We start from the raw sequence: 25326 nt of genomic DNA, 5'->3' as shown, positions 1-25326 counted from the left end.
TACGGCCGAGGAGCTGATCGAGGCACATTTATCTAGTCAGCAAACAAGGCTGGCGGTTACGGAAGCAGGGAGGTACATTCTCTTACCCCTGGGCTCTCTGCCCCTCTGAGCCATTCGCCGCCTCAGACTGTGAGCTTACGCCATGCCATCCGGAGCAACACCACCGTACGGCCTCTACCTCGCAATATGCACCCGGTGCACCACGCAGAGGGAAGGGAGCCCCGCGCCCTGGCCATACACAAGCGATACGGGACTTTACCCTCTACAGCCTACACAAACGCGGCTTCTTACCCCAGACGCGCAGCCACAACAGCCACCGTAGTCCTCAACGAAGAACATTGGAGCAGCATTTCGCTCACACGAAACAATCCCTTCCAAGCCGAGAAAGTGGCCATAGCCCTCGCGCTCTCCCAAACAGAGGTTGAAGTCATAGCGACCGACTCCCAACAGGCGTACTGCAACTTTGCTACCGGCTGAATTCATGCCACTACTCTCCGGATCAACAATCAAAAGCCCCCAACGGGATCAGTCATGATCACCTGGGTGCCAGCTGATCAAGGCAATCCTGGCAACGAGGTCGCCAACCACGTGGCTCGATATCTGACCCACCGAGCCGACGCCGAGGAATCTGAACCCGAGCGCATGCACCCTCTAGTCTCGTACCAAGACATCACCCAACACTTCACGCTAACTTGCAGAACATATACACGCCCACACGAAGTCACTACCTAGAGAGCAGGAGCGATTCCTCCGAGCTCTACAGGTTAATAGATTCCCCCACCCAACCAGAAATCACGTCACAGACCCTACACAATTCTCTCCGCAATGTCGCTTCTGCGCAGAGCCCGGGTCCCTCAGGCACATAGTAGGGGGTTGCAGAGCCGCACCTAAAAATCCTCCGAACCCTTCCTCCACTAACGAGCTTTGGGAGAGAGCCTTGGCCAGCTCCGAACTCGACGATCAGCAACGGCTGATTGCGAGGGCCAAGGACGCGGCCCGAGCTCAAGGCATTGTGCAATGAGGACGCCTTCCCAAAGCTTCATTCACCTAATAAAAATGTTTATTCTCTCTCTCTCTCCTCGTGTTTATAAGCTATTGCGAAGAATATGTGCGTGCTGAGACTTACATGCGTAATAACTCGTTGACAAGCTTGAACAAATACAATATAAGGTGGAGTGCTTTGTTCTAGAAAAAGATTGCGGAAAGCTAACTTTGACAAAAAGTTATTTTCTGCACTCACGATAAACACTAAAAAATGGGCTGAAGGACGCTCGGGTAAAATTATTTCCTAATGTCAAATATTTCTTATCTAGGAGTAGCACAGGGAATACATTAAATTACTATCTTTTATTTCACATAGAGGCGTCAATCAACTGAATATTAACGATTTTATTTTTAAGGTATTGTGTTCAGATAGATATTTTGCCTGTGTCTTCAATATGTTCGATACTCAAAGGTGCCTTTGATTGTTGGTAATCCAAGTATTGCTGGTTCTGGCAGCGCTTCATGTTTATGATGGCTGTGGAGCTTTCTCGGCATACACCTCATTCATTAAAGTCTGCATGAACAAAGCAGCGCACAGATTAAGGATTTGAGTACACCTAAGCACTTCTTATGAGTTGTGAATGAGTACGCATCAATTTGCAATCGGAGGCGCCGCCGCTGAGCGGTTCTTGGAGTTATGCAATCTTCATGGGCGAACGGGTGCGTTGCGGCTGTTTCGTGGGCCGCTTGGCTTCATTCTAGCTCGGCGGATCAACATTGGGCGTTAGCAGTGCAAGCGCTCTTCTTTACTGGGCCTTAGTGCCTTACAGTTTATTTTTCTTCCTTCCTTGAAACACTTGATCAACGCCTTTGTCTGCTTGGCGCGTTTTGATTTGGGCTTGCGGAAATGAATTTAGGATGCAGGTGAGAGCTTGCGCGGCCAGGAACGCGCGCAAAACAGAGGCTACTGTGAGAGAGGGTGACGTGGCGACGAGTGGATGCCCTCTCGCCTCTAGCAACACCTGGCACGCTATCCGGGCAGCAGGCTTTCTCTTTCGCCCGCTCGGCTCCGTCGAGCCGCGCTCGCGACGCGGCGTGTCAGCCAACGGAAATTTAGATGCCGTTTGTCGCTTGTCCAGACGGCAGCTGATGCTTTCGCATCAAAATTAAAGATATCAGGCCACTAGAAAAAATTCTAATGTTGGCAAACATGTATGCACACTCAAGTTGCTTTAAGACAAATGAGTCTAGAAACTCCACGCTATTTTAATAGCTCTGCTTGATTGCAGTTACCTTTATACACGCAGAAGATTTTATATGAAGACTGCTTTCACCTAACACATGGCGCCTAACCTGCCATAATCGGCCATTTATTTCGCATAAGGCGCTATCGAAATTACATTATCTGCTAACTTCGTTGCTGGTACCGCGTGAAAAGTGATCTCAATCAATTTCTGCAGATTCCCTTAACTATTTTGGAGTTTCCGGGCAGATCTTGTGCTACAGGGCGCTTAATGAAGCCGTGTCTAATAATTGAATTGCTGTCGTTGGTGTGTTTCTTGTGTTTCACTACGCGCTGGCATTTCTTGTAGAACGCTAAGGTACAATATTTCTTCCTGCTCGTATATTTTTGTTCTTTAGCGATGAAGCAAACCTGTTTGCCAAATTTTTTTATAGAATTATGTAGTCGACCATTATTTTTGTACAGAACATAGCGAAAGATAAGAGAGGATTCTGTTTTGTAGCTGTTCTGCCGCCTTCCTCTCACAGCTCTCCGTCGGGGCGCGTAAAATGAAAAGAATGTGTTAGTTTTGTTGGGGCTTTCAGAATTACTTTTTTGATAAACATATGATTCCGTAGTAACCGGACAGGGAGGGAACGCTTTTAGCGTAAATGGATTGTCTTGATCCATGTAATGCTGATATTCTGACAATTAACTGCTCTGCCCTCAGAAATATCCAATGGTGGCAACGTTTTCAGCTCAGCAGATTGCAAGTGCAATATTGCTGCAAGTTGCACGTCATGATCATCATGGTATACGGGAAAATTTCAACTTTAGACTAGGCTGGTGCAGAAATGCGATTCTGGTTGCGCCGAAATCGTTTAGATCCCTTCTCTGGATCTGCAGAAACCTAATAAAAGTTGCCAGTTTCTTCCAAAAGGCAAAGCATCGACAGCGCTAGCAAGGTTTAGAACTTCGCGTTGTTACAATGTACCAGCTATACCCGAAATGTCAGTTGTGCAGAAGCCCGCCAACTCGAGGAACGTTAATCAAAGGAAAAGTGAGATTATGCGAGGGATTTTCCAACTGCACGTGAGTGCGATGTGTTGCCTCATCGCAGCAGGCGAGCCAAGCCAGTCCAGCCCTTCACCGCAAGACGTTGCCGTGGTGAGCGCCGCGTCTTTGCTGAAAGGTTCTTTCCGTTGGATGTCCAGCCGAATTGCACTTCTCCAAGCTGTCATTTGCTTGCACTTTAATTATGCTGTCATAACGCAGCAACTTTCTCTTCAAACGCCGCGCATTTCACTTTACGAGTCATCGCTTTCGCTGAGGTTCACAGCTTTTCTCCATGCTTCAATAGTTATAGCCCTATAGCCCCACCTAGAAATGGAGACAAAGAAATCATAGAGAAAAGAAATTTGGGTGAAATTCACTAAGCGCTGTTACGAACAAAATTTTAGCGTAGGAAACATCTTAAGAAAAAGCTTATTCATAAAGTTAACACTGTTTGTAAGATCAGAAAGCCTGCGATAACCGCCGCTACAAAGACGAGCGCGGCAGTTGAAAAAGAAAGTGCGTGTCTGTGTGTGTGTGTGTGTAATGTAGCACAGGAGCAAACTTCATTATTTGAAAAATGGAGCTTTCTTTGCATTGCGTCCCAGAAAATGCGGTTGCCACGTCCGGTTTCGAAATCACTGACGTCGTGCTGGGGTCTTAATTCCTTAAATGAACTCACGAAAAACTTTGGGCCTTAAAAAATCATACAGAAAGACGCATTCACAAAGCTAAACGCGTCCGTGACATCAGCAAGCTTGCCATGGGTGCTGCTACCAATACGAGCGTTGTAGTCTAGAAAAGGCGTTTACAAGTGGTGTCCCAACTAGCGTGTATCAAGGCTTAAAAATATGCAAATGCCACGTAGCTAGACAGAATCAAGGTAGTGTTGTTTGCCGTTGCTTGGTGACACATAGATTATTTTATTGCATTCCGACTAATTTAGTAATTGGTATTAATAATTGTTCACCTTCCCAAACATTATAGTTAGAATCAAAGCATCAATGTAAAAATTGCGCAGAATTAGAAAAAACTCCCGGTGCTGCTTTTTGATACTAAACACGGGCTATATAAAAGTGTTTTTTCGAAGGTGAAAGATGACCGCAAACACAGGCACAGTGCCGCGAGCATGGAGTCGGGCGGCCGTAAGGCAAACGCGCTGCCACTTCGGTTGCAACTTGCTTTTAGCGTGAGAACTTTTTCGCTATGAAATTCGTGAATTGCCTCCTCTTTGTCTGCAATCAAGAATAGCAAAGCGGAAATTGAAGTTAAAGATACGATTACTCGGCGCCGGTTGGGGTCAAAGTAGGCGCGCGGTCAAAGATCTCCTGGTGGTAAAAATAAATCTGCATTCCCGCACTAAGGCGTGTCTCATAATAAAAGCGTGGTTGTGGCACGTAAAATCCCAAAATTGAAATCAATATGCGTGCAATGCTCTACCAATGGGCTACAGTGATGGCTGGCGCCACGTTTGAACTCTTTCTTTTTCTTATGTGTGCCGAATTTAGCTGTAAGAGTGATGGCTATCGCTACTAATGGTCCTGTTGGCGAATCGGCTATAATATATCAAATGTGTGAATCAAGCACTGCGTCAATTTAGCAGCAGGTAGCTGGTAAAACTGTACCGGGTGCAGCTCAACTAGTAAATCATCGCAAACCTACATCAAAATGTGGGTTCGGTCCCTACACGTACCAAGAGGCACTTTCTCCTAATTCAATTTCTTTTTCTTTCGGTTATCATTAACATTAACATTAACAGGCTTACTCCTGCCTGTTCTGAGAACTAATCTTACACTTCTTTCGTTCGTTAGTGCTTCCTAGCTGTTTCTAAAATTATATTTATGATTGTTTATATTTGATTGCAGGTAAGTTTCAGGTCGTCTACTAGTCTATGCTCACCTGTGCTAGGCATTTTTTATTGCTATTCATCCTGTTGCTTGGAAAGGCCTGTCACCTAATTACTGTCTTGGTATTTGGCTATCCGTTTCAATTATTCAGCTTGTCTTTATTATGACTTTGCGCTAACATACTGCGTTCACGAATCTTTCATCGCTGGAAATAGGTATATTAAATCGCGAGCAAGTGCCTGTGTTCCGGCTCAGCGCTGTCATGTTCTCCCAATTTTTCTCTGAGAACTTATGCTCTTTCGGTCATTCTGAAATGTAAGTTTATCTTTGCGCCTAGGAACGTGTTATTACCACACTTTATCAGTCATCACATGTGCGGCTTGCACACTGCTGTTAATATAGGTGGGATCCGTGTCGTCTCCTTGTCCACACTTTGCCTTGTACGATCACATTTGTTTGCTTGCTGAAGAATGTAGTCAATCTAGGAAGCTATTTCTTTCTGCACATTCTACAAACAGCTCGCCTGCACTATTGATATACGCAATTGTCAGCCACCTTTTTTTTTGTCTCCTGTTTCGCGACCCGTTTTTCTTTCGCTTTCTCATTCAATTTGTCCATAAAGATTACTGGACTCGAAGTGAAGGCGTTTATTTACGTATTTACACGAGGGATTTTGTCTTATGCAGTGTTTGAGTGCAGCAAGGATTTGTGCCCAGAAGCGTATATACTCGTTAGTATTCATTAGGTGATTCGAGGAAGCCGGGTACAAGAGCTTAATTATAATTTTGTACACCAAGATTTCAATTCCGCACTTTTCTCCGCCATAATGAGTTTTCTTTTGCATAAATGACTCACAAAGATGAACCTCTCTTTCATAATCCTTTATTTTGCAGTGTATACAAACTATACATGGTGGGATTAGCAACCACCCTCCTTTAAATGTTCTGGTAGAAAATTAGCAGTACGCACTGAAGTTTGCGCAACTCGTGCAAACGTGTCGGTCACTGGCCATGTAAAACAGGACCGTTTTGCTTTTCTGGTTCCTTACGATTCCCTTGTTCAGAATGAGGCCGGAAACCGAAGAGTTTTGATATATTTATATATAATAGCGACTACTCTGCGCAGTGCCTTGCAGTGCGGAGACGATGAGCTTTCGGAAAACGACGGGCGAGGTTCTCCTCAGCCACGTACTAGATTACATCTGCTTACATATATTATACATACTCTTCATTTTTTACGCAAGCATAATTCCCGTGAATATATTTGCGTGTGAGTACTACGAAGGGATATATTTAAGACCCTTGAAGAATAGCTACTTGTAAGCAACGTCTTCAACTAAATCCCTCTGGAAAGGTACCATTTTGCTAGAAAAAAAGCTAGAATATTATCTAAATTACCATATCTGCTTCTTGGCATGCTGAAGCAGATTTCAGAAATATGAAGAGTTGCGGGAACCATTTCATCAAGTATCCTGAACACTGCAATTACACATGCAAATAATTTACGGCTCTGCAGGTAATTCAAGCGAGAATATTGAATTCCGCTTCTAACTAGAAAAAGAAATAACGTGAAATAACTACCCGAGTGTGCAATTATTTATTATTGAAGCAGAAAGTGGTTGCTCAATGCGCATTTCTGTGAGTCGCACGTGGAACCTGTTAGGAGCTGCAGAATGATTTTCACTTTAACCAACTTTACACTTGAGTCCCATCTGAATTTTTCCGCTTGTGCTTCATTTGTCGACGCTAACGTGCGGAGGCTATGCTTCAACAAACTCAAGTTTGGCAAAACTCGGCTGGCGTACCTAACTGATGATAACCGGATTGCTGCCTCTTTCCTACCAGTCTGGCGTCTGATGAGCCTCGTTCACATATCATTTTCGTCTGTTTACACGGCCCTTCGTCATCTCCATATCGGCACGAATTGGCGTTCTACGCGAGGTGAAACCAAACAAACTCCCGAGTTACTGCTGCTTTCCCATTCCCCTCCACTCAGTGCAGAAGAATCTGACAGTCCTATTTGTCGGTTGCGAAAAAGACGTGACTGGCGCTCCCCGCGCGCACCATTTATCCAGCGGAATTGCCCATCTCGGCTCGCATCGCAGCCTGTTTTTATCATGTTTTCTTTTGTGACCCTGAAGGCTGTCCCTACGGCGCGCAAAACACATTCGCTGTTCTCCATGATATGCCCGCAGCAGCTTCCTCTTTGGTGTCCTGGTTTCTTTTTTTTTTGACATGAATGCGGCGGAACACCGTGTCTAGAATCCTTCCCCATGACGCATCTCCAGACTCGAGGAGAAAAAATGTAAAAAGTCGGCGTCTACAGGGAAGAACCCAGACTCCGCTGTGGTTTCTAGGATTGTGTTCCGTTTGTATGCTAACCATTCCGCAAGCAAATTTGTCGTCTCCTGCTTCTATGTTGGTTCTTTCATTTATTGTATTATTGTAGCATTTTATGGCCTTATGATGTACCTACACGCTACGCCAAGCAACAAGAGTATTCTCAGTCGTACTGCAGCCCACCTAAAGTTGGTCTACAGCAACAAGCATGTGTCCGCTCTGTAATGAAAAACATGTAGAAAAAAAGCAATTAAAATTGGGACAAGTGTGAAATGAATGGTTTCTTTCACTGATTTATATCTTTTTTACGTTGCATGCCCCTCGTGGGAACACAACTCATGCAAATGTGCCCAAAACTACTTGAATAGCGAGCACATCACTGCCATGCCGGCGTTATTTTTAAGCAGTTCTTGCTTGTAGGACATCATAATACTTTTTAGGTAGGGGTGCACGAATAATGGATTTTGAGGTCGAATCGTATACGAATCAAATAGTGCCAGAAGCGAATCGAATCACATCGAATATCGAATACTTTTCAAATAGTTTTCGAGTATTGAACTGCCGTTATCACAATTAAGACAATGTAGTTTTAACGTCGCAGTAACCTTAAATATAGCAAGTTTCTGCCATTGCATAGTACGTTATGAAGCGTTGTTTATTAGAAGCACAAATGTATAATTAAAAGCAAACGAGTAGTTTCTTGCCATGCGCAGGGTTATAGAGAGAGTGTGAATAATCACTGTGTAGCCTGTTAAGCATGGCTGCCTAAGTGAGCATGCCTGCTCCACGACGGAGGTTCTCGTGTTTCATGCCTTTACCACGTGGCCGCGGGGACAAAAACTTCACCGTACTTTTGCTCTAGCCATATATGTAATTGGGCGCAGTTGATCCGAAATGTTTTAGAACTATTCGAAAAATATTCGCATCTACCAATTGCCATCATTCAATTTGTAGACAGAATCGAACAGGACACTGTTCGATTTGTTATACCAATGTTTCGAATATTCGCACACCCCTACTTTTGAGGACCTTTTTAACTACACTTGCGTGAGCTCTATTGGCAGTGATTCGCTTATCACGTGCCTCAAAAAGAACGAACAACATGCGCTTCGAGTAAAAATTCCTAGCCCATATTGCATTACCTTTCCTTATTGTTGGATTACTTATATTTGAATGTTAGGAATGTTTCGTGTAATAAGTATGAGGCATATAAAAAACGCTATTCCCCTGGAATACGATGCTAAGTACCGCTTAGAAAATTTTTAGGCATTCTTGTGAGACACTCTTGGGCATTATTGAATCAGAGCAGGATACTAAGGTGCAAATGGGACCAAGGTCCACATGAAATACATGAAAGCTCTTGCATCTACAGTAGCACCAACAAATGCGTGGTCACGTCGTGATCAAGTCGCTACAGTCCAAGGAAATGCCGCTTTTTTCAGGTTTATCATTGGCGCCATTCGTTTTTCCCCTTTTTATGCTTCAAATCAGCTCTGGAGCTGAAAGTAGAAATCACCAATATCTTTACGCCAGAGCTCACAACCATTAGCACACTTGTTTGAAGTGCAGAAGCGGCGTGTTCCGAAGTGCGTGTACGCCGTCTACGAAAGACAGTTAATAGGCAGCTTGTGCATGCCTTGCCAATGAGTCTGGTTCACAGTGCACTTGCTTCTAGCCGTGCAGTTTCAGTACCCTTTTCGATTAACGATGCTGTCTATACGCCAGGCGATCGTACGTGGCCTGCAGGATTGAAACTGAAGGCACGCCTTAACACTTTGCGTGATTAATCGCTAACTAGAGGGCTGTCTTCGCATCACACGCGGCAGCGCGAAGAGGTGGAGGGTCATTACTACCAGTTGCTGAGAAAGAAATTATCGTGGCCCAGCAAACTTTGAGAAAACACGGCTGTCGAGATCTAGACAAATGTGCGTGGAGGCAGTACGTGCACTTAGTGTTTGTTTCAGCACAGTGAAAAAAACCAACTGCTTTATCTATTCTTCGTCGGTCGGAAAATGAAGAGTGAGAGTCTGTTGAGTTCAACGGTATCCTGTCTCCGAAGTTATATATATATATATATATATATATATATATATATATATCATCATCATCATCAGCCTAGTTACGCCCACTGCAGGGCAAAGGCCTCTCCCATACTTCTCCAACTACCCCGGTCATGAACTAATTGTGGCCATGTTGTCCCTGCAAACGTCTTAATGTCATCCGCCCACCTAACTTTCTGCCGCCCCCTGCTACGCATCCCTTCCCTTGGAATCCAGTCCGTAACCCTTAGTGACCATCGGTTATCTTCCCTCCTCATTACATGTCCGGCCCATGCCCATTTCTTTTTCTTGATTTCAACTAAGATGTCGTTTACCCGCGTTTGTTGCCTCACCCAATCTGCTCTTTTCTTATCCCTTAATGTCACACCCATCATTCTTCTTTCCATAGCTCGTTGCGTCGTCCTCAATTTCAGCAGAACCCTTTTCGTAAGTCTCCAGGTTTCTGCCCCATATGTGAGTACTGGTAACACACAGCTGTTATACACTTTCCTTTTGAGGGATAGTGGCATCCTGCTGTTCATGATTTGAGAATGCCTGCCAAACGCACCCCAGCCCATTCTTATTCTTCTGGTTATTTCAGTCTCATGATCCGGATCCGTGGTCACTACCTGCCCTAAGTAGATGTAGTCCCTTACCCCTTCCAGTGCTTCGCTACCAATCGTAAACTGCTGTTCTCTTCCGAGCCTGTTAAACATTACTTTACTTTTCTGCAGATTAATTTTCAGACCCACCCTTCTGCTTTGCCTCTCCAGGTCAGTGAGCATGCATTGCAATTGGTCTCCTGAGTTACTAAGCAAGGCAATATCATCAGCGAATCGCAAGTTGCTAAGGTATTCTCCATCAACTTTTATCCCCAATTCTTCCCACTCCAGGCCTCTGAATACCTCCTGTAAACACGCTGTGAATAGCATTGGAGATATCGTATCTCCCTGTCTGACGCCTTTCTTTATAGGGATTTTGTTGCTTTCTTTGTGGAGGACTACGGTGGCTGTGGAGCCGCTATAGATATCTTCCAGTATCTTTACATATGGCTCATCTACACCCTGATTCCGTAATGCCTCCATGACTGCTGAGGTTTCGACTGAATCAAACGCTTTCTCGTAATCAATGAAAGCTATATATAACGGTTGGTTATATTCTGCACATTTCTCTATCACTTGATTGATAGTGTGAATATGGTCTATTGTCGAGTAGCCTTTACGGAATCCTGCCTGGTCCTTTGGTTGACAGAAGTCTAAGGTGTTCCTGATTCTATTTGCGATTACCTTAGTAAATACTTTGTAGGCAACGGACAGTAAGCTGATCGGTCTATAATTTTTCAAGTCTTTGGCGTCGCCTTTCTTATGGATTAGGATTATGTTAGCGTTCTTCCAAGATTCCGGTACGCTCGAGGTTATGAGGCATTGCGTATACAGGGTGGCCAGTTTCTCTAGAACAATCTGACCACCATCCTTCAACAAATCTGCTGTTACCTGATCCTCCCCAGCTGCCTTCCCCCTTTGCATAGCTCCTAAGGCTTTCTTTACTTCTTCTGGCGTTACCTGTGGGATTTCGAATTCCTCTAGGCTATTCTCTCTTCCACTATCGTCGTGGGTGCCACTGGTACTATATAAATCTCTATAGAACTCCTCAGCCACTTGAACTATCTCATCCATATTAGTAACGATATTGCCGGCTTTGTCTCTTAACGCACACATCTGATTCTTGCCTATTCCTAGTTTCTTCTTCACTGTTTTTAGGCTTCCTCCGTTCCTGAGAGCCTGTTCAATTCTATCCATATTATAGTTCCTGATGTCCGCTGTCTTACGCTTGTTGATTAACTTAGAAAGTTCTGCCAGTTCTATTCTAGCTGTAGGGTTAGAGGCTTTCATACATTGGCGTTTCTTGATCAGATCTTTCGTCTCCTGCGATAGCTTACTGGTTTCCTGTCTAACGGAGTTACCACCGACTTCTATTGCGCACTCCTTAATGGTTCCCATGAGATAGTCGTTCATTGCTTCAACACTAAGGTCCTCTTCCTGAGTTAAAGCCGAATACCTGTTCTGTAGCTTGATCCGGAATTTCTCTAGTTTCCCTGTTACCGCCAACTCATTGATTGGCTTCTTGTGTACCAGTTTCTTCCGTTCCCTCCTCAAGTCTAGGCTAATTTGAGTTCTTACCATCCTATGGTCACTGCAGCGTACCTTGCCGAGTACGTCTACATCTTGTATGATGCCAGGGTTCGCGCAGAGTATGAAGTCGATTTCATTTCTAGTCTCACCATTCGGGCTCCTCCACGTCCACTTTCGACTAACCCGCTTGCGGAAAAAGGTGTTCATTATCCGCATATTATTCTGTTCTGCAAACTCTACTAATAATTCTCCTCTGCTATTCCTAGAGCCTATGCCATATTCCCCCACTGACTTGTCTCCAGCCTGCTTCTTGCCTACCCTGGCATTGAAGTCGCCCATCAGTATAGTGTATTTTGTTTTGACTTTACCCATCGCCGATTCCACGTCTTCATAAAAGCTTTCGACTTCCTGGTCATCATGACTGCATGTAGGGGCATATACTTGTACCACCTTCAATTTGTACCTCTTATTAAGTTTCACAACAAGACCTGCCACCCTCTCGTTAATGCTATAGAATTCCTGTATGTTACCAGCTATTTCCTTATTAATCAGGAATCCGACTCCTAGTTCTCGTCTCTCCGCTAAGCCCCGGTAACACAGTACATGCCCGCTTTTTAGCACTGTATATGCTTCTTTTGTCCTCCTAACCTCACTGAGCCCTATTATATCCCATTTACTACCCTCTAATTCCTCCAATAACACTGCTAGACTCGCCTCACTAGATAGCGTTCTAACGTTAAACGTTGCCAGGTTCAGATTCCAATGGCGGCCTGTCATAGCTCTCGTAGTATAGCCTTCTGAGCCGTTTCCCTTTTCTTTTTTCTTCTCTTTGTTTTTTCTTTGAAAGAAGTCCTATTAGGGTTATTATAATTCCACGAAGGTATTTCGCCCTCGCCAGCAGCAGTACTTGAGATAGCTATTCCGGCGGCTAGCTTCCCACGCTATGCGTGGCGCCCCCGCACCTGTTTAAGCTTTTTCCTAGACGTTAGAGCTACACAATATCCGCGCAACCTTGAGCGATCGGAAAGCGCGTTTTCCACCCTGGGCCGGCGGAGAGGGGGGGCTTCGTTCCGGCCGCGAAGCTCTCCACATCCCCGTAAGGAGCCTGGTCGTGGTCTCGTGCGGACGATGCCCTCTCGGTGAGCGCATATTTCCCCCCTCATCTTTTAAGAGATTCCATACATACAAGCATTTGTCTCGCAAACCAGATTTATTTCTAGGGAATTTTCCACGTCTCAATTATTTCTCTCGTCGTATTCGAGTGCTCATTGCCGTATTATAGTTTGTTTACGAAGCTTCCCCTCAAGTCTAAATATTGTAAGGCAGTTTGTCGTGTGCGTATCATGGCCACGCATGCTTATATCGCCTTTCCGTTTCTCTACCACGGTTGCGCCTTAAAACCACGGCGCTGCAAGTTTGCTTCCTTTTCCTTCCCTCTTCTCCGCCCTTAAAAGGCAGTTTTCCTAGTCTCTAAAGCCGCTCGAGTTCACGCTGCTCCTCTGGCGGCCATTTTTCCAAGAAATTATGCCTTCCAACCACTCAGAATCAGCAAAAATCGACTGCCGCGGACAACATCAGGCCCTTTCCACATAAGTATGATGCTCGGAACAGGAGCTTTGGCGCTTGAAAGTAACCGTTGGCTTGACGAACCAACCGACTGAGCTACCTTTCCGGGCAACATTGAAGGATCACGAGTTCAAATCACATGTTATGTTCCTTTTTTCTTCCTTTTTTTTCTTTTTCTTTTAATGTATTTTCCTTCCTTTTATCACTGTACGGAAACCCTCCTAAAAAAAAAAATTATATATCCTCAATTATGTGTGGCCACACATGTGCAGGTCATAAATACCAGGTTCTCTAGCCGAGTGCCATCCATGCGGTATAACCGAGCTCAGATTGGTCCACCTTGACTGATCAAATAGGGCACCACTGTAGGTTAAATGAGGCGTACAACTCCTGCGGGACCCGCCGTGGTTGCTCAGTGGTCATGGTGTTAGACTGCTGAGCACGAGGTCGCGGGATCGGACCCCGGCCACGGCGGCCGCATTTCGATGGGGGCGAAATGCGAAAACACCCGTGTACTTAGAATTAGGTGCACGTTAAAGAACCCCAGGTGGTCGAAATTTTCGGAGTCCTCCACTACGGCGTGCATAATCAGAAAGTGGTTTTGTCACGCAAAACAGCATAATTCAATTTTTAATTTAACTCCTGCGGGGACGGTAGAGTATCCGTCTCCAGTGCAAGAGGACCGTGATTCAAATCCCGGTGCCGCGCAATTCTCCACCGGGAAATACAAAAAAAAAAAAAACCTTGTGTTGAGAAAATTACACAAACAGGCCTGGAGTGCGGCCTGATCCCGGTGACCAGAACCGGTAACGCACTCTCTCACCAGAGCAGGATTGGCCACCCTGGTGCAGTACTTGGCCACAACCTCCTATATGAATACAACAATATATATATATATATATATATATATATATATATATATATATATATATATATATATATATATATATATATATATATATATATATATGTGTGTGTGTTACTAAATATGAGGGCGCGCAATTAGGGCACCGCCTTGTCTTCCTTGAAACGTCCACCGCTTAGTAGATAAGGAACAGTTTAAAGAGGTATGGACAGCAGGGCAGGAGAGAAGTTGCCGTCCTTACCGAATTTTGAGAGCTTCTGAAGTGTTGAATTTCCCTACAAGCCCGGTCCGGCCACGCCTCAAAAGCGCAAATAATGCGCACTCGCGATGGCCGTCTTCAGGATCAGGACAGTACGTTCGACCTCCTTGCACAGGCAGCGTCTTTATCGCCCCGACTGAACTGAGTAAGATATTTTGGTCTCCTGAAGTTCTTCCAGGGGTGTACGGTATCGCGATTAAAAAATGGGCCAAAGGAAGGCACACAGGGACATACAGCGCTGTTCTTCCAGGGGTGTACGGTATCGCGATTAAAAAATGGGCCAAAAGAAGACACACAGGGACACACAGCGCTTTGTATGTCCCTGTGTGGCTTCCTTTGTCCCGTCTTTCAATCGCACTACTGTACACCCCTTGAAGATGCATTACAAATAAGACCACATTGCAACCATCCTGAAGTTCAATGGAATATACACTTGGTTTCTAGAAGCTTGCGCAACATAGAGTACTGACATGAATATTCGCCGTCACAGCAATGATTGATCAACTATTTGGGTTTAGAAAAAAGGCTCTCCAGGATGTGGAACATACAAAAATGCGCTGTTAGTAGATGTGTCATGCAATGGTCATCGTCTCCCTTACCTCCATCCTCGCAGCACCTCTTTCAAGGAACAGACGCCTGGAAAGTATTTCTTTGTTGAAATAGCTGCGCACGCCTAACTTGTTAGGGGTGTTATATTTATTATTGTTATTTCTTATTATATTTATTAAATGAGCACTGCCTCTAAATCAGTATATTTTGATTGTCATTCTCTCACCGTTTGGTACTTTTCTATAGCAAGATGTGTAAACCCCTATGTTACGTGTCATCAAAAAGAAAGAAAAAAGAAAGCTGTCGTTTTGCGTGTCCAGCGGCATATCTGGCAAGGAAACAAATGATACATTGAAGAGCGAGAGGCGAGCTCTTTTAGATGAAGGGATAGATCGAAGACCTCAAAAAGCTACGCTCAATTTCGAACGTTGAGACACTATACATATGGAAAAGTTTTTTGGAGTGCCGCGCCTAAGATTCAAGTTAGGCATCCTAGAGACGCAGCCTTCATAATAGAGTAAGGACAGCGGTAAATACAAGTCTTTAGCTTCTGCTTGTCCTCTAGCATTGCGCCTTTTGCTTATAATCAGCATCTTGAAGGGGCAGCGCAAGACGACGAAGTCAGAAAGCAGGGTATACACAGGACAGCGCTGAACTCACAAGTAATTATCACAAGTAATTATCACAAGTAATCACAAGAACTCACCTGGGTATGGGTTGTAGTAGATAAGTTTTGTAAGCCTTCTAATAAAGTCAGTTGTGAGTTCAGCGCTGTCCTGTGTCTTTCCTGCCTTCTGTCTTCGTCGCCTTGCGCTGCCCCTTAATAAAGTTCAACGAGTACCGACTCGCCGAAATGTCGATTCTTCTACGTTATAATCGGCAAGTTGAGGCTCAGGTGTGCGGTAGAGTCTAATGTCGCCTGTAGCTTTTCTCGCGGCACAAGATGAAAAGCAAGGGCTAGAATTGCTGCGAAGCCCCTTCTTTTACCAGGCTTGTTGGCGTCTGTCCAGTGCGCCTAAGCGCAGGGTGGCCCGCCATGCGTAGCGACTTCCATGGAATTCCCGACATAAAAAATGCACACGTCTGCGTAGGTCGGCAAGCAGCGCCGCGGTTCCATTAGTCTGAGTGACCACGGCCGCGGCTAGGGGCGGCGTTAGTCTTCCTGCTGTTGCTCTTCATGCAGAATGCATTTTCCTCCAAACCCATTATTTGTTGGAGGGCGTCCGTCAGCGCTCCGTTGGCGGGTCCCACCGGACACGCTGAAAAATAAATCCTCCCAAGCTAGAAACTGGACACGACGACCCTCTTCTGGCCCGTTAAGCGCTTTGGCTTACGCGGTTGCGACATCGACGTGCTTTCACCTACACACTAAAACAAAATTACACCCCTTAGGTCGTATCTTGCCGTGCAACAAACAACGTCATCTGGCTTGACCGCATTTCTTTTTTTTTTTCACGCAGCGAGCCCGGTATTTCCCAGTAACGAACGGCATGCGCATTATCAGCATGACATAGCATTCCCGATCAGAAAGTAGCGGGCGCGGCATTTTCAAGAAAGGAAACGCAAGCAAGTGAGATGACGATTACTGTTGTGGCGCAGATATACACGCCAAAGGGTGTACATTTGTCTAAGAGTGTCGGCGTATGTATGCGTTTTCTTTTACATCAGATGTTGACATCAAGGACCTTGCTTGTTCAAGCGCGTTTTGGCTTCTGGAATTTGTACTGACGCCTCTTGATCTAGTGCAAGCAAAATGCTACGAATAGTAGTTCGTTTGGTGCTTCAGCACTATTCTAATAGATTTATAATTTTTTTGCACATATTCCACAGATAACGTATATATGCACCCATGGATAGGGTGTCTATATCATATAAAGCCACCCAGTGCATAAATAGTGCGCAATTCTAAAGATAAGGAGAACGTGAATATGATTGTGCAGCAATCACAGGAGCCTGAAATTGGGCACAAGCGTCACGTACGTCCTTGGCACTTTTCTGTTTTCGTGTTGCCTTTGTCGGATCTTCATACGTTATTTTCCAGTAGCCGGCTAGTTGTGCCATTAACAATTTTCCTCTGCTATCAAGTAGAGAGTTCTGAAAGAAAGGAAGCACACATCTCAAGTTAACGCCACATTATACTGTTATTTGTAGAGTTCAGACATTGTCATAACCTTCAGTGCAACTTAGATAATTGAAAGTGATTTTGTTGCTTTACCTTTCGCTGAGGCTGTGTGAGACGGTTATTAGACATAAATGCTTCGACAACATAATTCACCGCACAATTTCAATATAAAAAACGGGCGTTCTCAGCGTTCGTCCTCAGTTTCACTCGCAGTCTGCACTTCTCGTAGCGGTGCTATAATATATACAGAGCTAGAAGGTGAGCCAGCTGCTTTATCTGCCTACAAGCGTGCTCTCCTGTTCCCAGCGTCCGTCTCTAGGCGACGCACGGAAGCGACTTCTGTACCGAAGGTCACCATTGCGGTATGTCTCGTTCGAATAAGCCAACCCCTTGCGTTTATTCGGACTACACGTTTTCTGGCTACACGTGGCTGCAGCCACGGGCGCAGTGCAAAATGTGCTGGAAGTGGCCAGATGACATGATCGCACACGCCACCAAAGTCAGGCGTCCAGAATGCTTGGGCCTGTGACTGCATGACTCAAGATATGGTAGCACACCAAATGGAACTGAAGAAGTGTACTCTAGCGATAACTTTCCTAGGTCGTCTTACTTTTGCGAGCTTTCGCGAGAATTGACACTGACTGCGTCGGAGCGTAATGCCGGCTGTGCCATTGGCACTGCGCGAAGGGAGCGAGCTTGGCGCAGCGCCAGAAAAGCGGTGGGCTGTGCACGCGGAAACGTCTGGCGCCGAGTGTCGCGAAATATCGAGAAAGAGAAACCGCCTCCGAAAGTGATGGCCAGATAATTCTGCCCCTGATGTCTCTCGTAAATGGACCAGTCGTAAGCTATTACCGTGTTGACGTGACGTGCTTCACCCTGTTGGCGTCTCGGTGTGTGAAGGAAATACCTGCGAAGTCCGGAGAGGAGCACGCGATCGTTTAATTATCGGAGGCGCTGTAGTTGTCCTTTGAGTTTTCCACTGAAAAAGTAGAGCTTGCGAAGCACGTGAAATGGGACTTGAGCACGCGGATCCACGCAAAGTATGACAAACTCCCCAAGCAAGCTGTCAAAAAAAGCAAGCGCTTTATTTCTACCGCCCGTCCTTCACAGCCGAGTGCCCTACATGTCATACGGAACACGAGATGGCAGTTGGAGGCCTCTGTGCAGACTGGACGCGCAGCTATCTTTTCCGTCTCTGTAAATAAATCCTAACGACTAGAAAAAGACTTCTTTTCCGTTCAAGAAGCCTTGCCTGGCTAAAAAAATAACAATTCATAGAATAACTTCCGCTAGATGTTTTGGTAAAGAGATAGAGCTGTATCGGAAGGCGCGTCTACATACATCTACTCCTCCGCGGAGACCCCACCTAACTGTACTTGACGTCATTTCTACCTCAGGCTGTATTTGCAAAGTTTCTGAGCTTCAATGTTTTAAAAGTGGGAACGTAACCACGCAGAATACTACCGAATAAAAAACGAGTTTAGGTTTCACGTTTGTGAACGTTCGCTCGTGAACGCTTGTTCACACTTTGATTGCCATTTGACAACATATTAAAAAGAATTGTGGGCTTTCACATGCCAATACCTCGATATATTTATGACGCATGCCGTTGCGACAGAGTTCGGATTGGTTTTGACGACCTGCGGCTCTTTCACTAGCGTCCAGTGCACCGTACATATGGGCGTTCCCTCCTCGCCTCCACCGAAATGCGGCCGCCTCAGCTGGGATTCGATCCGGCGCCCTCAGGATTTGCAGCACAACGTCACAACCAATGCGCCATCACGTTGGCTATAGCAGAACATATTAAAGTTAGGTAAAATTTGTTAGCCATATAACGCGTTGTCGCCGTTCTAATATTTACCCGCGATTCACAGCTCGACAATAGTCGTTTTGATTGCTTACAAGGGCTTGTCGAGTAGATTGAGAAGCTTGCGTTTTGTGCCTCTTAAACAGATATGCTCCGCCAAATATACACGCAACAACAGCTCAACGGATTAGCACACAGTGTTTTATTGCACAGTACCCGTTTAGGAACAACATACAACATATAGGAATGATGCCGCCTAAAAGATGCGTGTCCATGTTCAAATGGCCACATTTACTTTGCAATCGCTATAAAATGACAGCACGAACAAACGAAGAAACTGCATGATGGGCTTCGCGAAAGTTTAGTTAACGTGGGGAAACAGGATAGTGTCCGGTGGAATAGCGTTTCATGTGTCAGCGGGTGCCTAGCAAAATTATAAGTGTGGCGAAATCTCTCGGAACGGGTTGGAGTTTAAAAATGTCTTGGCTGTAAATTTTAAAATGATATACCAAGAGACGAAGAAGCCGTTGCCCTATGACAATTAAAACATTAACCCACTATTTATAATTACATCAGGTAAAAAGCCCTGCTTTCTAAATTAAACTGCCCATGCCGTGCCATCAAAACAGAAGATGTGGCCTGTCGAGTTGCGCCATCGCCAATCGGGAAAGAGGTGTTAGCGGATATTACAGATGTCGCAGAATTTCTGGCGGAAAGCGCTACTCGCGTAGAACAGGCGCGAATCATAGCGCAGCAGTTAGGAGCTGAAATAAAGCACACGGAATTAAAAGAAGACGCACAAGGAATTAGTCTGAAAAGCATAATTTTCTTATACATATGATGGCTGACAAGCAAAAAAATGATAAAGCATTTTATATTTTTCTCACTTTCAACACCTTTGTGTTCGGTCCTCTCAGCCCTTAGTATGAAAAGGCCGGAATTTCAGCCAGTTTAGGAAAAAAGGATGTAGCGTAACAGCTTTTTAAATTTGTAGTTTCGGTTACCACGCCTAGAAACGACGCACACCACCAACCACGCAAGACGGCGCGCTTCCTCTACGCTTCCGTTCCTTTCGCGCGGGCGAGATTGGGCCGCGATCGTCCTCTCCCCTAGCACGCTTTCACTCGCGCACACAGCGTAGCGCTCTCGGGAACGTGCTACCGCCCTTGGACTTTGCACGAAACCTCACGTCGATGGCGACGCCGGCAGCAGAAATGCGCCTGGAGCGTCTATATAACTGCTATCGCAATAAAAACGCGTACATTCCGCAGCGTCCTCAAGGGAGGGGCGTGAGAAATATAAAATGGAAAGGCGCAGCTAGTTATATACAGGCGAGAGGGCTCCCATGTTAGCATAGAGTATACGAGAGATCGCAGCTGCCAGAGGGGGTGTTTGCCTTGTTCTTTGCTTAAAGTTGCTGCAACTTTTGTGAGTCTACGAAGACGGTTAATACTGCCCACTTTGTTACATCACACCCACACTATAACCTCCACTAATGTCTGAGTTCTGCAAACTGCATTCTATTGCATTCTTTGTATAGGGGGAATCTTTCGTAATTCCTAGCAGGGCGAAGTCTGCCATCTGCTAGCTGCCTGGTTAGCTCAGATGGTATGCGGCTTCGCCGGACCAGGACGAATTTTTCTGCAACTGCGAGGCTTTTCTTTCGAGAGACCCGTATGGGTTTCCTTTGTAGCAATTGCTACAAACACGTGGATGTCTGATTTTATCTTCACTAAGCACGTTTAAAGATAATCAATATCCTTCGAAAAATAAGAAGCAGTAATCTATGCTCTCGCCTACACTTATTTTGGGGTTTTCATAACTCGTGCAGTCTTAAATAAGCGTTTTGCTCTTAAGCGGTACGTAACTAATTCTTATTTCTGGTTTTTCGCAACAGGTACTAGTCGGCCGTGGAGCTCCCTTTGCCCGCTACCGTAGAAGAAACGTCACCGGTGTTCGCACCACAGCAGCCCATGTCAGTTCCTGTTCCGGATGATGACCAGATGCACGCCACGACGGTGGCGAGTAGAACGGCACAGAGGTGCTGGTTTTGTCTTCCGGCTCATCAGGGCTGTGTCACTTCTGGTCGCCGTGCTCACCGTCACATTCTGGACGCAGGCTCTCTATCGATTTTCCGGTATTTCGGATCAAAATGTAGAAGAAGGTGACGCGATTTTTCCACCGTCTGCGAAAACTCATTTCACAGTTGCCTTTGTAGGGGCACCTGTAATATCAAACACATCTCCCGAGAGCGAGTTATCTCGGAGAGAAAAAAGCCCGTCATTATCATCAACAGCAAGGCTGCACCTGCAGGACACGTTTAAGGAGCAACCACAGAGCGAAGGCGACTGGGTCTCCACCGACACCTACCCGAGGACAAAGTTAAAGATATTCCTCTACTCGGCGTACTTGGACAACCGCCTCGCCGTCCCGGTGGTTCGGGTTATCGGCGCTTACGCCAGCGTCGGCGGCGCCCAAATCTCCTGCAGACTTGAGTATGCCAACGGTGACGCCAAAGTGGTCGCCGCTGCACAGAAGACCATTAACGAGAACTGGAAGCTCAAGTATGGCGCGGCCTTCTTCTCGTGTCCCTACTCGGACGACGCGGACAATGCACCGCCCATTCGAGTGCGATTGAAGGAGACCTATGAGCTGCAGTGGAGCCCTTGGAAACCAGTATGGCCCCTGGAGACGAGACCTGGTGAAGCGACCGGCCACTTCGCGGTCTGCGTCAAGCCTCTTCACTACGAGTACGACAGGGCATCGTGGCTGGCAGAGTTTGTAGAGTTCCATCGGATCGTCGGCGTGGACCGCTTCTTCTTCTACAACCACAGCATTGGCGCCAACGTAGAGCGTCTGCTACGGGTGTACATTGGAAAAAGCGTCGTCACGAGTCTTCCGTGGAACCTGGACATCAAGTAAGTCTATGAACAGTCACAAAGCACGGGGGTCTAATTACGACATTTACAGAACTATTATAACTCAAGTGCTCCTCCTCCGAACTATCACCCCTTAAAACATTCGTCCGCATCGCACACTGGCGCCTATTATCGGAACTTAGCGATATTAACGGTACTTCTTTAAAGTAATTATGCCTTGAGTTGAACTCACCTAGTGACATATACAAATAATAATAATTTCCTCTCCATCGTTTTTCATTGCTTGCGGTAACAGTTGCCTGTGCTACAAAGCGGTAATATTCACCAACCTAAAAAAGCTTTGATTATGTCGTCGGTGCTTTTGGTATATCGGTATTGTGGTATACCTTCAGTATATCGCGCGCGGTTTTCAACCCAAACGAAAAATTCAAATTACAGAAGGATTCAATCAAGCTTTGCAAGGTGGTGGAGGCAATCGTTTTTCCATCTGGAAATAGTGAGCTAGAGAAAAAAAATAAATGCAATCATTTCGAGCTTTGTAAGTATGGGTGCGCATTCTCATAACATTTGATGCATCGGTCTACACGCGATCAGTAACCTTCACATGGTTGCGCAGTAGAACTGCTAAAATACCTTTGAAGCTGTTTCATTTGCGTAGAAATATGAAGTCTAATCATAGGTATAGTATACAGTCGTGAACTTCTGTAATATATTTGCGAATAAACATTGCATAGTGGTGATTTACTAAAGTTAAAGCAAAAAATGTAGCGTGTAGGCTACCTGATGCGGTAGCAAAAATAATGCAGCAGTTTTTTGGAAAAACAGAGCATCTTCTTACCGCATTCAAGTCTTCTGGAGGGTCGTTAAAGCATATGGCGCGAGACAGGAAAAAAGCACGCAATTGGATCGGCATTTCTCTTGCATTCTCAAGAAATGTCTGCTTTGCGCCTGTCACAGAAGTTAATCAGACGGTTTTAATATTGATCTGCCCTTCTGCTCTCCATCGCCTTTCACTTTGCTCTTTCAAGCACTCTCTCTCTGAAATATATTAACCTTTGCTGTGTTCTAAGCCCATACCTGCATGAAACGTTGAAGGGCGCTTAACCGCTTAATATAGGGGCATTTACGCACAGGTAATCGTTTGCGAATGTGCTGGCATCTACGTGACAAAGAAAACAAAGCGAGCTAAACGTATGAAGGCAATAGAATGCCAAACTTACAGTGTTTCCTTAAAAATTTCTAAGTAGCAAACAGTGGGCAGCATTAAGCGGCTCGTCTGATTTGGGTGTGATGTAGAATGTAGTATTTAGTACCAAGGTATTACTAAATAAACTCGAAAGTTCGCTTGCTGGGTCTGCTTTTCGCAAGAATACGCCATATCTAGTCATCCTCCTCCTCCTCCTCCTCCTCCTCCTCCTCATCATCATCATCATCAGCCTGGTTATGCCCACTGCCGGGCAAAGGCCTCGCCCATGTTCATCCAACTACCCCGGTTATGTACTAATTGTGGCCATGTTGTCCCTGCAAACTTCTTAATCTCGTCCGCCCACCTAACTTTCTGCCGCCCCCTGCTACGCTTCCCTTGGAATCCAGTCCGTAACCCTTAATGACCATCAGTTAACTTCCCTCCTAATTACATGTCCTGCCCATGCCCCATTTCTTTTTCTTGATTTCAAATAGGATGTCATTAACTCGCGTTTGTTCCCTCACGCAATCTGCTCTTTTCTTATCCCTTAACGTTACACCTATCATTCTTCTTTCCATAGCTCGTTGCGTCGTCCTCAATTTAAGAAGAACCCTTTTCATAAGCCTCCAGGTTTCTGCCCCGTACGTGAGTACTCCTAAGACACAGACGCTACACACTTTTCTCTTGAGGCAACCTGCTGTTCATGATCTAAGAATGCCTGCCAAATGCACCCCAGCCCATTCTTAAACTTCTGATTATTCCAGTCTCATGATCCGGATCCGTGGTCACTACCTGCCCTAAGTAGATGTATTCACTTACCGCGTCCAGGGCCTCGCTATCTATCGTAAACTGCTGTTCTCTTCCGAGATTGTTAAACTATTATCCCCAATTCTTCCCAATCCATTTCTCTGAATACCTCCTGTAAACACGCTGTGAATAGCATTGGAGAGATCGTATCTCCCTGCCTGAGGCCTTTCTTTATGGGGATTTTGTTTGCTTTTTTTATGAAGGACTACGGTGGCTGTGGAGCCGCTATAGATATCTTTCAGTATTTTTACATAGCGCTCGTCTACCCCTTGATTTCGTAATGCCTCCATGCCTCCTGAGGTTTGGACTGAATCAAACGCTTCTCGTAATCAATGATATCTATATATAAGGGTTGGTTATATTCCGCGCATTTCTCTATCACCTGATTGATAGTGTGAATATGGTCTATTGTTGACTAGCCTTTACGGAATCTTGCCTGGTCCTTTGGTTGACGGAAGTCTAAGGTGTTCCTGATTCTATTTGCAATTACCTTAATAAATACTTTGTAGGCAATGGACAGTAAGCTAATCGGTCTATAATTTTTCATGTCTTTGGCGTCCCCTCTCTTATCGATTAGGATTATGTTAGCGTTCTTCCAAGATTCCAGTACGCTCGAAATCATGAGGCATTGCGTAAACAGGGTGGTCAGTTTTTCTAGAACAATCTGCCCACCATGCTTCAACAAATCTGTTGTTACCTGATCCACCCCAGCGGCCTTCCGCTTTGCATAGCTCCCAAGGCTTTCTTTACTTCTTCCGGCGTTACTTGTGGGATTTCCAATTCCTCTAGACTATTCGCTCTTCCATTATCGTCGTTTGTGCCACTGATACTGTATAACTCTCTGTAGAATTCCTCAGCCACTGGAACTATCTGATCCGTATTAGTAATGATATTGCCGGCTTTGTCTCTTAACGCATACATCTGATTCTTGCCTATTCCTAGTTTCTTCTTCACAGCTTTGAGGCTTCGTCCGTTCCTGAGATCATGTTCAATTCCATCCATATTATACTTGCATATGTCAGCTGTCTTACGCTTGTTGAATAACTTCGAATGTTCTGCCAGTTCTATTCTAGCTGTAGGGTTAGAGGCTTTCATACATTGGCGTTTCTTGATCAGATCTTTCGTCTTCTGCGATAGCTTACTGTCATGCTATCTAACGGAGTTACCACCGACTTCAATTGCACTTTCCTTAATGATGCCCATAAGGTTGTCGTTCATATCTCCAACACTAAGTTCCTCTTCCTGAGTTAAGGAAGAATGCCTGTTCTGTAGCTTGATCCAGAATTCCTCTATTTTCCGTCTTACCACCAGTTCATTGATCAGCTTCTTATGTACCAGTTTCTTCCGTTCCCTTCTCAAGTCTTGGCTAATTCGAGTTCTTACCATCCTATGGTCACTGCAGCGCACCTTGCCGAGCACGTCCACATATTGTATGACGCCAGGGTTACTGCTTAGTATGAGGTATATTTCATTTCTAGTCTCGCCATTCGAGCTCCGCCACGTTCACTTTCGGCTATCCCTCTTGCGGAAGAAGGTATTCAATATCTGCACATTATTCTGTTCTGCAAGCTCTACTAATAACTCTGTCACATATAAGAGGGAGGCTAAAATGAAATTATAAACGAAGAAAAGTTTCAAGAAGAGGACGAGGATGGTGTTAAGGATGACGT

General features: G+C 45.3%; 1 protein-coding gene across 1 annotated transcript in view; it reads left to right on the top strand.

The window, feature by feature from the left end:
• Window positions 1-25326, top strand: part of LOC142587392 (uncharacterized) — a 126598-nt gene that overhangs the window by 78938 nt on the left and 22334 nt on the right. The window contains exon 2 of the mRNA XM_075698359.1: window positions 20682-21702. Within this exon, the coding sequence (XP_075554474.1) occupies window positions 20777-21702 (926 nt within the window). The 5' untranslated portion in view covers window positions 20682-20776. The remainder of the gene's footprint in view (window positions 1-20681; window positions 21703-25326) is intronic.

Source organism: Dermacentor variabilis, chromosome 7 (assembly GCF_050947875.1).
Source record: "Dermacentor variabilis isolate Ectoservices chromosome 7, ASM5094787v1, whole genome shotgun sequence".
NCBI lineage: Eukaryota > Metazoa > Arthropoda > Arachnida > Ixodida > Ixodidae > Dermacentor > Dermacentor variabilis.
The sequence above is the reverse complement of the archived record's forward strand: the minus strand, read 5'-3'. Positions and strand labels throughout refer to the sequence as shown.